At 40.8% G+C, this 12,883-nt stretch overlaps 1 protein-coding gene across 1 annotated transcript in view; it reads left to right on the top strand.

Moving 5' to 3' along the window:
- Nucleotides 1-12,486, top strand: part of WARS2 (tryptophanyl tRNA synthetase 2, mitochondrial) — a 46,540-nt gene extending 34,054 nt beyond the window's left edge. Inside the window, exons 3-6 of the mRNA XM_074927667.1 lie at nt 4,733-4,813; nt 6,545-6,630; nt 9,251-9,369; nt 11,407-12,486. Of these exons, the coding sequence (XP_074783768.1) occupies nt 4,733-4,813; nt 6,545-6,630; nt 9,251-9,369; nt 11,407-11,855 (735 nt within the window). The 3' untranslated portion in view covers nt 11,856-12,486. The remainder of the gene's footprint in view (nt 1-4,732; nt 4,814-6,544; nt 6,631-9,250; nt 9,370-11,406) is intronic.
- The last annotated feature ends 397 nt before the right edge of the window (nt 12,487-12,883 follow it).

Consider the following 12,883-nt stretch of genomic DNA (forward strand, 5'->3'; position numbering starts at 1 on the left):
GCATCTCAAGAAGGAAGTAGTGAAGTGAATTAAAGGTGATAAAAAGAAGGGGAATTAATGCTACAAGGGATAGAGTAGCTGCCTTAAAATGAAAAATTTAGAAGTCTGGGATGCTTCAGTTTGAAGAGGAGAAGGCTAAGGTGCAATCAAAGTTTACAAAATCAGAAAAGCACTGGATAAACTGAATGTGAAATTATTCACCAAATCGTGCAATACAAGAAACAAGTGGCATTCTATCGTGATTTAAGCCCAGAGGGCAACTGAATACCAAGCAGCTGCTCACTCACTCCTTGCCCCTCAGGGTTGGGGAGAAGAAAATAAAACAAAAGGCTTGGGAATCAGGACAAGGACAAGCAGGGTTGACTCAGCAGTTATGGTCATGGGAAAAAGACAGACTCAACTGGGGAAGAAAAAGAACATCATTTTAATTTGAACACCACCACCACTTCATTTACCTATCAAACAGAATAGGATGGCGAGAGGTACAATCACATCTTAAAAACACCTTTCTCCCAAGCTAAGCTTTGCTCCCGATTTCTCTACCTCCTCCCCCTCAGTGGCGCAGGGGATGGGGGTTGTGGTCAGTCCATCACCTGTTGTTTCTGCTGCTCCTTCCTCCTCAACAGGGAGGAAGACATCCTCAGTCCTCCATGAACTTTCTCTGACGTGAGTCCTTTCCCTGGGTTGTAGCTCTTCATGAACTGCTCCAGCATGGCTCCTTCCAGTAGGCTGCAGTCCTCCCAGCAACAGACTGCCCCAGCGTGGGTTGCTCTCAGAGTCCTGGCCTTCTTCAGCACAGCCACCTGCTCTGGTGTGGGGTCCCCCACAGGCTGCAGGTCATCATCTGCTCCACTGATGACCCCCATGGGTGCAGGGGCACATCCGGCCCTTCACCACAGGCTGCAGGGGGGTCTCTGCTCCAGCGCACCTCCTCCCCTTCCTCCTCCCTTCCTCCACTGACCTCAGTGTTTGCAGAGGTATTGCCCTTGCAACTCCTCCTTCTCTTAAGTCCACTTTCTTAAATACATTACCACAGACCGAAGCCACCATCACTAATTGGCTCGGCCTTGACCAGAGGCAGGTCCAACTTGGAGCCAGGGGAGCTTCAAGAAATTTCTTGCAGGGGCCACCTCTGTAGCCCCCTGCCCCACTACCAAAAGCCCCACCGCACACAAAGCCAACACACATTCCAAACTATTATAGAAAACAAAGAGTTCAGTGGATAAATTGAAGTACTTCTTTATACATCAGATCTGAACCTCTAGAGCTTGTTGCTGCCTGAGGTTGTGAAGTGGGCAATATCACCAGGTTCAGAAAGGGATTAGAGATATTCATGGGGAACAATTAGACTGGGCCAGGGATAATATCTTCCAGTATTCCCTAGTACAGCAGTTACGGATGCTGGAGAAGTATGAGGGGAAGATACTGTAGGAAGTAATAGGCTTAAGTGCTTGCACTAAATGCCATCTCTTGTTGCTACTCCTGGAAACAGTGTTAGGCTATAGCTACCTCTGTTTTGATCCAGTAAGGTATTATTTCTTGTGGTCTTATGTTTTGGCTGTTTAGTGAAGATATTTGCTCTGAATTTTAAATGGACTTAGAGCAGGAGGCTGACTGAGTTTGTCTAAGAGAATTGTAATCCATGGGTGTTGCTCAGTGCCAGAAAGGAAGAGTAGACTGAGCCTTTATTTTACTGATATCATATACATCTTCACTTCTTCCAGTTTCTTCGTATTCAGAGTTATCCAGTCCAAGTGATGGAGTACTTAGCTTAATGAGTAACCACCTTTGAGCTGATGCACAGTGACCGACCAAATGCAGCAATTACCTGCCCCTCTTGCCAAGTTAAACACAGTAGCTTAAACCATGATTTAGTCTGACAAATGATTTGTGGTTTAAGCCTAGTACCTCCTGATTCACAGACCAACATACAGCCAGTTATGCAGTTTGGGTGATGAATGTTAACTCATTAGGCTCCAGTACTGAAATTTTTTCCAGCTGAAATCTGTACCCTTCCATGCACTTTCTTATATTTTCTTCCCCTTTTATCAGGCCCTTTCTTCACAGTACTCAGCGCTCTAGCCTTGCTTAGGAAAGGACTGTGTGTTTGAGTATTAGAAGTGATTATAACTTGCTGGGACCCAGAACTGCAGATTCAACTCAACAAATGCTCTTTAGATCACTTGGTGTTTTGGTAACTGATGTAATGTCAAGCCTCTGATGCAGTGAAACACACGTGCAGTCTTGGCTGTAGAAGCAACGTCTGACAGAGCTGGATCAGTGACTGCATAGCTTTTAAAGGGAGTCCTTGTCAACACAAGTGCAACAGAGCACCATTTCCTCTCTATCCATGCCTAGAAGAAAGGAATGGGAAACCACTTTGAACCAGATGGTGATTCCTTCTAAATGAAATAAGGGTCTTGTGCTTAGTGTTTTCTATAAAGCTCAGTTTACTCTTTGTATCTCACGGAAGGTACATTTGGGGCATCTTACTGTACTTCGTCTTGTGCGTAGAAAATTGCAGGTCAAATAAGCATAAGGAAATTAAAATAATTAAAAAAAAAAACCTGTGGGAAAGGTAGAAAGAAGAGAAAGGGAATCAATCTGGAATGTTTTATATCTCTAATCGCTTAGCCATTGTTTGGAGGTCAGATAACTCTATACAACACTGACAACCAAAATAGTCTAATGACTGCTAGCTAGGAAATGACTGCATTTAAAATGTGACAACAAAGGAATTTCCATTAACAATGCTATTAATTCTTGCTTGTTAACAAACACTTCCTACTGCTTTCCATCTGGGTTGTTATATTGTGTTGCAAGCATGAAGCTTTGAACATCTTTGATTCAGTTAGCGTGCTCTTAAACATCCATATGTGCCAGTATTGAAAAGAGTGAATCAGTATGCAAGCAAAGGAGCAGAACATAGATCACCTCTATTTTTTTTATTATTATTGTCTTATATATAGCTAACTAGCAACAAAACCAGAATGACTAGAAAGAAATTAAAGAACAGCCTGTGCATCAGCAATGCTTGCCTGTTTTACTGATCCTAAAATGAGTGTTGGAAATGCAAAAATGAAATGGTATTTGTCAAGACACTAAATGTGGATTCATGAAACAGAGCACAGCACATTTCTTGTCTCTGCCTTTAGAAAGTCTTTCTCTTAGCAGCAGGGGGGTAATCACTCTGTCTAATGTCCTTCTGAAAATACTAAAATTCCACTATAACTGCAGCCCGCCCACCCCCCCCCCACCCCCCCTGAATATTAAACGAAGATTTGTTGGTATGAGCTTAAATAGAGTCTTCTATCTCTCTCATTTGTTTCAAACCACCCTTGTAGCAAAATGGGGGGGGGGGGGGGGGGGCTGTTGTCCTTGTGTTTCACCTTCAGATCAGTATTAGTTTTGATAGGATTGCAGTACTGAGGGACAAATTAATTGACAATTCAGACCATACTGTAAAGTTTGATACACAACCTTAGCTGTTGTCCCTGTTTTGCAGACAGGTCAGGCTCATTAAGACCTGTTGGTGCACCCAAGGCTCTGGCAAGCCTCACCCAGACCTTCCACCCATGCACCTTCTGCCCAGTGCTCCTGGAGCTCCACTTAAACTGGGGACCCCAGTCTGCACCTAAGCTACATCCAGTGTATCTGTGCTCAGCCCTGTCCCTGCTGCTCTGATTTTCTCACTGCATTAGCCTCAGGTGTGACTAATTACCTTGCTGTGTCTGATAATCACCAGACTGTCACTATCACCACTGACTAAAAAGTGCAGGACATTGTCCTGGTCAGGGAGGTAACTGTTATCTATCTGCAGCCACAGCCTCGTGGAGGGGACCAGCTCTTCTTGTTCCTTGACTCTTAAATCAGGCTTCTGCAAAGGACTTGCAGTTATTATCCAGCTCTGGGGCTCCCCAGTATAGGAAGGACACAGACTTGCTCAAGTGGGTCCAAAGGAGGCCATGAAGATGGGGGGCTGGAGCACCTCCATAATGAAGACAGGCTGAGAGAGTTGGGGGTGTTCAACCCAGAGAAGAGAAGGCCTCCCAGTACTTAAAGAAGGGTGACAGGAAAAATGGGGAGGGACTCTTTATCAGGGAGTGTGGTGATGAGGGGTAACAGTTTTAAACTGAAGGAAGGTGGGTTTAGATTAGATACAAGGAAGAAATTCTTTCCTGTGATGGTGGTGAGGCCCTGGCACAGGTTGCCCAGAGAGGTTGTGGCTGCCCCTTCCCTGGCAGGGTTCAAGGCCAGGTTGGATGGGGCTTTGAGCAACCTGGTCTAGTGGAAGGTGTCCCTGCCCATGGTAGGGGGGCTGGAACTAGATGATATTTAAGGTCCCTTCCAACCCAAGCCAATCTATGATTGTACTGCCAGCCATGCTGCAGTGTAACATAGCTCAGGGTATTATCTCAAGGGTGTGGGGAGGCTGTGGCACAATGCCCATCAGTTAGTTTACATGTAAGTTCAACTCTGTTATTGCTAAAACTTTTTCTTTCTTTAGAATATAAGTGGATAGAATCAAGAGCCTTGCTGTTCTTCTTGAGCACAGCACATTCAATCCATGCGGTGTCCAGAACTTTTCATGAACTTGTCACTTGACCTCACTGAAATAATAATAAACAGAAATAAATGGTTTTCTGTTCTCTAGTATTTTTAGTGGTAATATTTGAGAAAATATATTTATAAATGCAGAAGATTAAAATATATTCTGACTTCTTACTTCCAGGTTCCTAATCATGCAGAACTTGCCTGGATTCTTGGGTGCTTAACTAATGTGTCACATCTGCTACGGTTGCCCCAGTGGAAGGTATGGACAGGTCTGTAAGTTAAAAGGAGATATATGGGAATTCAGTAGAACTGTGGTCCTTGAAATACTTGTTATCTGTGAGGTACCAACTGTATCTTGGTTATCCTTGCTTTAGGTTTAAGTAATTCTCTAGTCCTGTGGTGGAAGGAGGAAAATATGTCTTTCTGGGTCTGCTGCTATCAGTGAACATTTTCCTGTTGGAAGCTATAGGTTAAGATTTTTAGCAGAGACTTACAGAACCTGTATTAAATAGGATGTTTGTTTGGTGTTGTTAAATCGGTTTTGCTAGAATACTTGGAGTTATTTCAATGCTTATTTAATAATGCAAACAGACTACAAGATATTGCAGTGGAAACCTTGAGCCTTGCTGATTAAGGAGTTCCATAAACAGCTTTTTTTTTTTTTTTCCCCACTATGAAGAGTGGCTGTTCTGTAAATTTTATGAAAGAGGGTGTAAAAGAAGCATATGTTGGAAGAGGAGTATAGAAATAATAAATATTAAGAATGTGCTGAGTGATAAAGTTAATGTACCTTAAATGTTTGCCTTTACAAGTTTCAAATGTTAATCTTTTTCATCTTGGTACTGCATCAGCATAACTGCATTATCTGAGTTCTTGCATTTCATTTTGTTGTATTTTATTCTGGTATTTAGTAAGCAGAAAAAGCAAAAGGCAGGAGAGAGAAGTATCAAAAAAGGAAAAAAACCTTAAGAGCAGTTTGGCTTGCAGAGTTCAGAGCAGTCTTAAATACCTCCAGATGTTTTCTTTTTTCCTGTTTTTCTTCTTAATTAAATAAAAACAGTAAAACTTAAATACAGCAACCAGCGTTAATGCATGGCATAGATTAAAGCCAACCTTTTCAAACCTGAAGTTCTAAAGTTAAGGTCTTAAATCCAACTTTGACTGGATTGACTTTCCAAATCTACAGATAGGTGTTACAGGTGCTAGGCTTTGCAGATTAAGTCCTCTGAACCCTAGGCACTTGCAGATCCTGTCTTTTATCTACATCTCTATGAGGGGTGAGAAAAATCTAAAGATACTTTAATAGTCTTAATGAAATAATTAAGATTTTAAGAACTTTAGTGTATTCAACTATGATAAAAAGCAAAAAGTAGATATGCCACTTCTAGAATAGAATTAGTATCTGTAACCTGACTATCTTGATTTAAATGATCTTAAAGCAGTAAAGGACTTCAGGACAGTGGGTGGATTTTGGGGAGCAGTGTGAACTAATGGAGAGAATGCTGGACTCTGCCTTTGTATTCTGCGTTCTCCTAGCTGTCACCAACTCTCCTAGTGACTGCATGTGATCACTATGTCTTGATCTCTTTTCTGTGAAACACAAGTATTAATGCCTTTTTATATTTTTATTATAAAGTGTTTCAAAAATTTATTGCTGAAAATGCTATTTCAAAAGTAGGGGTTAAGTAAGTCTCATAATGCAGCCTGATGGATTGTAATAATTTTCATTGGTAAGATTACAAACAGAAAGAAAACACAAGCCTATGTTTTCTCCTTACTACAATATCAGAACAGTGTAAGGAAATTCATAAATAGAGGACATAAAATGGGATGTGTATATTCACAAGGAGCAGGTTTTACACGGCACACTTTTCTCTAGAGTTATACAGTAAGTTGTTCAAATTAGTCAGAATTCTAAGTAATTAAAATCACAGACTTTGATACCATTATCCAAAAGTGTGATTCCTGTCTGTTTTTCTCTTGCAAACAGATGAAGCGTGCCAGCCAGAATAATGAAGGAACTGTTGGTCTGTTGACTTACCCTGTGCTTCAAGCAGCAGATATTTTGCTGTACAAGTAAGAGGCAGAATGTGAGCTCATGGGCAATGTCTGTTCAGCTGCATTAGAATGAATGTTTGTCAGGTCAACATGCTAACTTATTAAGTGGGGGAGCTGGGTGTGATTAGATCAGAAGATTGGAAATGGATGACAGCTTTCTACCTCTCAAGTGACTGGTTTAAGTCTAGCCTGGTTTGAAAGCAACTGGCAGGGCTGTAAAGAGGAAAAGGCAGTCACTTCAGGATAATTCTTGGGGAATTAAAATGCACTGATGATTAATTATACATATTACATGTTCACACACATACATAAACATACTTCATTTTAAGTAGTTATACTTTATTTTATGCATTGTACTGTAGAGCTTCTTAAACTGGCTGTCTATAGTATACCCTTACTAGTGTGGGATTCTCTGTAGGCCTGTTGATACTAATGAAATAAGTGAGTAATTTACTGCACCTTGTGGTAGCTGGGCTGGTTCGATTTTTCTCTGTGGGCGTACTGTGTGGTGCAATGGAAATACATCCTTACAAGGGACTGCTGACTCAGCATGGCTAAGTTTGTGGCCTGGCTGATAGAACTTGTAGTGCATTGTCATGACTGATTGTATTTCATATGTTTTAAACTGTCTCAGTAAGTAAATGTTAGAGGCAATGCACTATGCATTAACTGTTTTCATGTTCTGAGCATACGTACTTTGTGCAATTGTTTTGAAGTAAAGCTGTGAATATTTGTTGGGACAGAGAAGTAATACAGAACTATGAGGATGGGGACTTTAGGAGGACAGAGTAACCAAGATTAGCCAGCTGTTAACCCAGAAAAATGTATCTAGAGAAATTTAATCCCAAGTGATCAGTAGTAGGGGAAAACAGTAGTGTTAGAAGACCAGTACATTATATTTCTAATTCATTTGAATTTTATCTGAAAATAATGGGAAGCAAGCAAAAGTCAAAATAAATTTGAACACTAAAATAATCTAACCAGTGAGTCCCATTTGCTTGTGAAGCAGTATTTAAGGGTGACATTTAGACAACTTTATCAGAAATAACTTTGCCTTGATTAAGCTCAACCATGTATGTCTCTTCCATCTTTAATAAGATCATGTGATTCATCATTCCTTAGTGAAGCCCGTGGTTTGTTTGCTCCCATGTGTATTAACAGCAGGCTATCCAGACAGAGCACAAAACAAGGAAGCGCAAGAGAAACAGTATCTCTTTGAAGAAATTTGACATAATATCTTTAATAAGAAATGTTTTAATGTAAAAACATAATATAGGGAACAAGAATCAGGGAGAAATGGAAACACAAGAAGGGAACAGCAGTCATGAAGAAGAATTAAGAGCTGGAGGAGGGGGAGAAATAATACTAATTCAGATGAACCAAGGATCAAAGAGATAGGAAAATGGACAGAAAGGAATAAAAATAGCACTAGGACAAAAATATTTTTAAAAGGGCAAGGAAAAAGGTGAAAAATCATGTAGAGGCATTTATAAAGACAGTATGTTTTCTGTTTAGTGGCAAACTTTGTGAATATGGAACCATTTTGGCATATGGAAACATTTCTTTTGACCTGCTTAAAGTATATTGATTATGGTAACTGATTTTCTTTCTGTTAGTTGTAGGCCACTGTGATTTCCTATTGGCTACTGTAACTGTTTTTAGGTTGCCTTGTTGACTGTTTGTTGGGGAATAAAGGTGGACAGATTGATTCCTGGATGTCAGCCCAGTAATTCAGAATCGGAAGGAAGGAGTACCGTGTTGAACTGAAATTTTCTGGGAACTTAAAAGATGCATAGTGAACTTCCTTACACTGGAACATATCCAGGATTCAGAGCTGAATACCCCACAAGCCTTAGAAAAGTATCTGCTGGGGGAAGGGAGAGTAATCAAAAGCTGGCAAGACTTCAAGTCTGCCTCATCTAAAAGACTCATACATTTTTAGTGAGTATGATAAACTGTGGGAAAGAATTACCAGGGGAAGTAATGGATTCTTCACCTCCTTATGTCCTCTGATGAAGACTCTGTTTCCCTCCAGAACTGCATTCAAGCTACTGAGTTCAATACAGCAGATCAAATGATCCTTTGATCCTAGAAGTTCTAATCTATGAATGATAACACTGATGGCAATTGAGACACTGGCCCACATGATATTTACACAATGATGACCCATGAGGAAGAGCTGCTCTTTCTTTCCCTTAATAAATCCACAGTACTAACTTCTCAACAACAGCTATGTTTTCCTGAGACTTGACAAGGCAAGGTGCTTGTGCTTTCTTACTTTGTTTGCACACTGTCACACGTGCTCTTTCATAACTGAAGAGACAGCAGGAGATACGACAAAAACCTTTCTTTAAGCTGAGTTTAGTGAATTGCTCTTATTGATATCTTTACCATGTACGTTTTTGCGAAGGGATGTTTTTTCCCTTGGAGGTGTGCTTCAGTTCAGCCCAAAAAACAGGCTCGTCCTGGGATACAGTCAGCTTGGGGTGTTGTTCCCGCAGCACCTATTTCTAACTGGGACTGAGTGTTTGGCCTAATCTGGCCCTCAGTCATGGCAGAAGCTGTGACAGTCTTGAGTAACATTTCAACAGAACCAGAGAGTTTTGCTGAGTTTCTTGTATCTGTCTTTTATTAAAAGGTCGACACGTGTTCCCGTTGGAGAAGATCAAGTCCTGCACCTGGAACTAGCCCAAGATATAGCACAACATTTCAACAAGAAATATGGAGAATTCTTTCCTGTGCCCAAAGCCATTTTAAGTGAGCTTGTGTTGGGTGGTTTTTTTTTCTTCCCCCTTAAATGCACTTCAAGGTTTAGGATGGATTTAAATATTGTGGAAATAGTTTCAGGGACCAAGAAAAGGGAGCAAACTGGTGCTAAGGGAGTAGAAAATTGAAAACTGACAACAAGAGACTAGAGGCTGTGAAATTGAACTCCCAAGAAAGACATAAGGCTTTACAAATCCCCAGTAGAGGAATGTATGTGACGTCTGGTATTCTAGTCCTGGGGGCCAGATGCACTCTGCAGCTGCCAGTCAGCCTTGCTCTTCAAGTATTGGACCTTTTAAGAGTAGGGTCTCTGCTCCACGCTGGTAGTTCAGGAGACATGTTAGCAACAAGGCAACAGACCTCTAGCAGGCAGAATTCTTCAGTGTCTGAGTGGTAGATGTTTACATTAAGCATGCTAAACAGCTTGTAGCTTTATTGGTACAGTGCTCAAAAATCTTTTAAGTGTGTTTAATACGTATTTGCATATTTCAGTAAGGGTCTCTTACAGAGCTTAGACTTTCCATTTTTGATCTTAGACTTAGGGAGACTTATAAGGAAAATCTCAGCATTTTTGAGCTCTAGGTCATAGGCCGGGGGGGTGAGGAGGAGTCAGATGGCAAAAATGGCATGTTTGTTAAGAAACGTGAAGAATTGGGCAGGGAAGAAGCATTGCATCTTTGTTGTAAGTAATGTAGAGGAATGCACAGCAGAGACCTTCGCCCCCAAAAGGGCAAGGAGCTCTCACCTTAGAAAAGACAGGCAGTAATAGACCTTTCTCAATTTTCAAGCCTTGGTGACAAAAATGGTGTTAGACCCAGAGTGGAGTTTAGAGAATACAAGGTATTGCAAGCTCTGCAGTTTCTAACGAACAATTAAATACTAAGCGTTATAATGAGGAGTTGAGTGGAGCCTATGATGCAGGTGAGACTCTTTTCCAGGAAATAAAAAGCTCAATTTGAGAAACAAAAAAGAACTTTCTACTTTCCTCATGAAAGGCACACCTTCATGACTTCACAAGTATATACAAGCCAATGAAATATCCTAGATGAATGGAGGAGTTGGGGACCTATTCAGACTCACTAGCTGTAGGCAGTTATGTTACCTGGACTCCTTCAAATTTACAGAAAAGAGATGGACTCTTCCAAAAGGTGATTCAGAACAGAGCACTTTCTTGGGGCAGTCTGACTTGTACCCTGGAAGAACACTTACTCTTTTGCTGAGTACATAGGCCATCTGTGAGGAGTATGCGGGTAATTTAGTTGGCTGTTACTCGGTGTCTAAAAACAACTGGTGTGAGTACTTTCTAGATCAGTGATACTTTGTGTACTCCATGAATGATGTTTCTTGATGAAAGATTGAAACAGTTTGGATTGATGCTGTTACAGAGTATTTGGCAGTATTCCCCTAATGGTACTATTCTGTTTCATGTACACACATATATGTTAGTAGTTTGTACAATATCCACACCCCTCTTATCTGTACAGCGCTTTCCCTCTAACAGAGCTGGTTAATGCTCAGTTAGGGAGCTTTTAATAACTGTCTTTCCTGATATTTAGGAGAACTACCAAGAGATTTTCTGTGGAAGAGTTTCCTGAAGTAAGGATATTAACAGTTCTGGGATTCTTTTTTACCAGTGGATTTAACCTGTTTCTCCACTGTTACTGAACCTTGCAGTAAGGTGCAGTCCATGCTCTCTAGGTAACTTGTCCCCAGTGCCAGGAATATGAGATAGTTTTCAGGGGAAATTACCATCTAGTCACAGAAGATATTAAAAAATGTCTTAGAAGAAGTGTCTGCGTAATGAGAAGGGGAGAAATGGAGCAACTTTTCATCTAGTTTATGGGAGAGGAAGGGTGGGTTAGAAGGATAGAGAGGGGCATAAGGACTAAATGGGAGCATACTCGCAACTCATTTTTAAGCAAGAATAAACAGAGAGCTTTGTCATGCTGCTGCAAAATGTTCTTAGCAATTGTCATAAGAAACCACTGTCTATCTGTGTTTGCAATTATTCTCTTTTTTTATTTTAAGGTACAACAAAGAAAATAAAATCCCTCAGAGATCCAGCAGTGAAGATGTCCAAGTCAGACCCACAGAAGTTAGCTACTGTTAACATAGCAGACAGCCCTGATGAAATAGTGCTGAAATTCCGCAAAGCTGTGACTGACTTTACCTCCGAGGTGACCTACAACCCAGCCAGTCGCCCTGGTGTCTCCAATCTGGTGTCCATTCATGCTGCAGTAACGGGGCTTAGCATTAAAGAAGTGCTGCACCAGTCTGCTGGCCTTGACACTGCTCACTACAAAATGGTGGTAGCAGAGTCGGTTATTCAAAAATTTGCTCCTATCAGAAATGAAATCAAGAAGCTCCAGGAAGACAAATGCTATCTGATAAAGGTTTTAGAGGATGGAGCAGAGAAAGCCAAAGAACTGGCTACTCCCATTTATCAAGAAATAAGAAGAATGGTGGGATTTCAGTAGAAACTGCTGAGTAGTTGCAAGGACTTTTGTTTCCTGGGACAGACATTTTGTTATTTGTATCTTCTTAATCATTTTGCTTTGAAACAAAGACTTTTCTTTTTTTTCCTGGAACATCCAAGTAGAACATTTGCATTAAAAAATATGCATGAAGCCAGATATTTCCAGTGGGACCAGCACTGTGTTTGGGAGGGAGGGCAAAATAATCACAATTCACAAAAAGATCCCACAAAAGCAGAATATAAGGTTGCCCAAATGGGGGTTTGGGTTTTTCCATTGACCACTGCAAGAAGCCGAGGTATAGGCAAGGTGGTCAGAATCTAGTAGAAATATTTGTAATCTTCTCGAACATCCTTAGCTGTGCATGTGATCTTGTACAGATGGACAACTTATCCTGTTGGTGGTTATTCAGCTTTGATATGGTGGTTGAATGTGTTCTTGGATAACCGGCATAAAAGCACAGGCTTACAAATCAAAATGCTCAGGGTAATGAAGAGAGAACTTACTGCTTCTCCCTGTTGCGTCTTCAAACTCTGTGTGATTTTGTATCTGCATCTAGTTTGTGTGAAGAGAGTCTGTGTATCTTATGAATACAGATATCCGTACTCTAAAACTCACTGTGACTACTGTACTAGGTGGCTTCTTTAATAGTCACTCCAAAGAGTCCCAAGAGTGGACTTGAAATTCACTTCAGCCACCTGTGCCATCCTGCTGGTCAGGTCTGAGTTACTTCAGTGAGAAATAACATGTGCTTCAGCTGCTCATATTCCACCTCCTGTTTGGTTTAGCAGGGAGGTCCAGGATTTTCAGTTCAGCATCAAGTCTAAGATTCCTTTACAAAAGGTACAGGGGAAAAGATGTTATCCTGTGTGTAAGAAACCTTGGGTTGAGAAATCAGAGAACTTTCTGCAAAATTAACAGAATTATTTAGAAAACTGTGCTGAGATTTGAGCTGAAATGGGATTAAATAGATCTTTATGAACTCTCACTACTGAGCCTCAAAAAAGCTCAGTGATGGGAGAATGGTGTTA

This window comes from Athene noctua, chromosome 1, assembly GCF_965140245.1.
Source record: "Athene noctua chromosome 1, bAthNoc1.hap1.1, whole genome shotgun sequence".
In the NCBI taxonomy this organism is placed as follows: domain Eukaryota; kingdom Metazoa; phylum Chordata; class Aves; order Strigiformes; family Strigidae; genus Athene; species Athene noctua.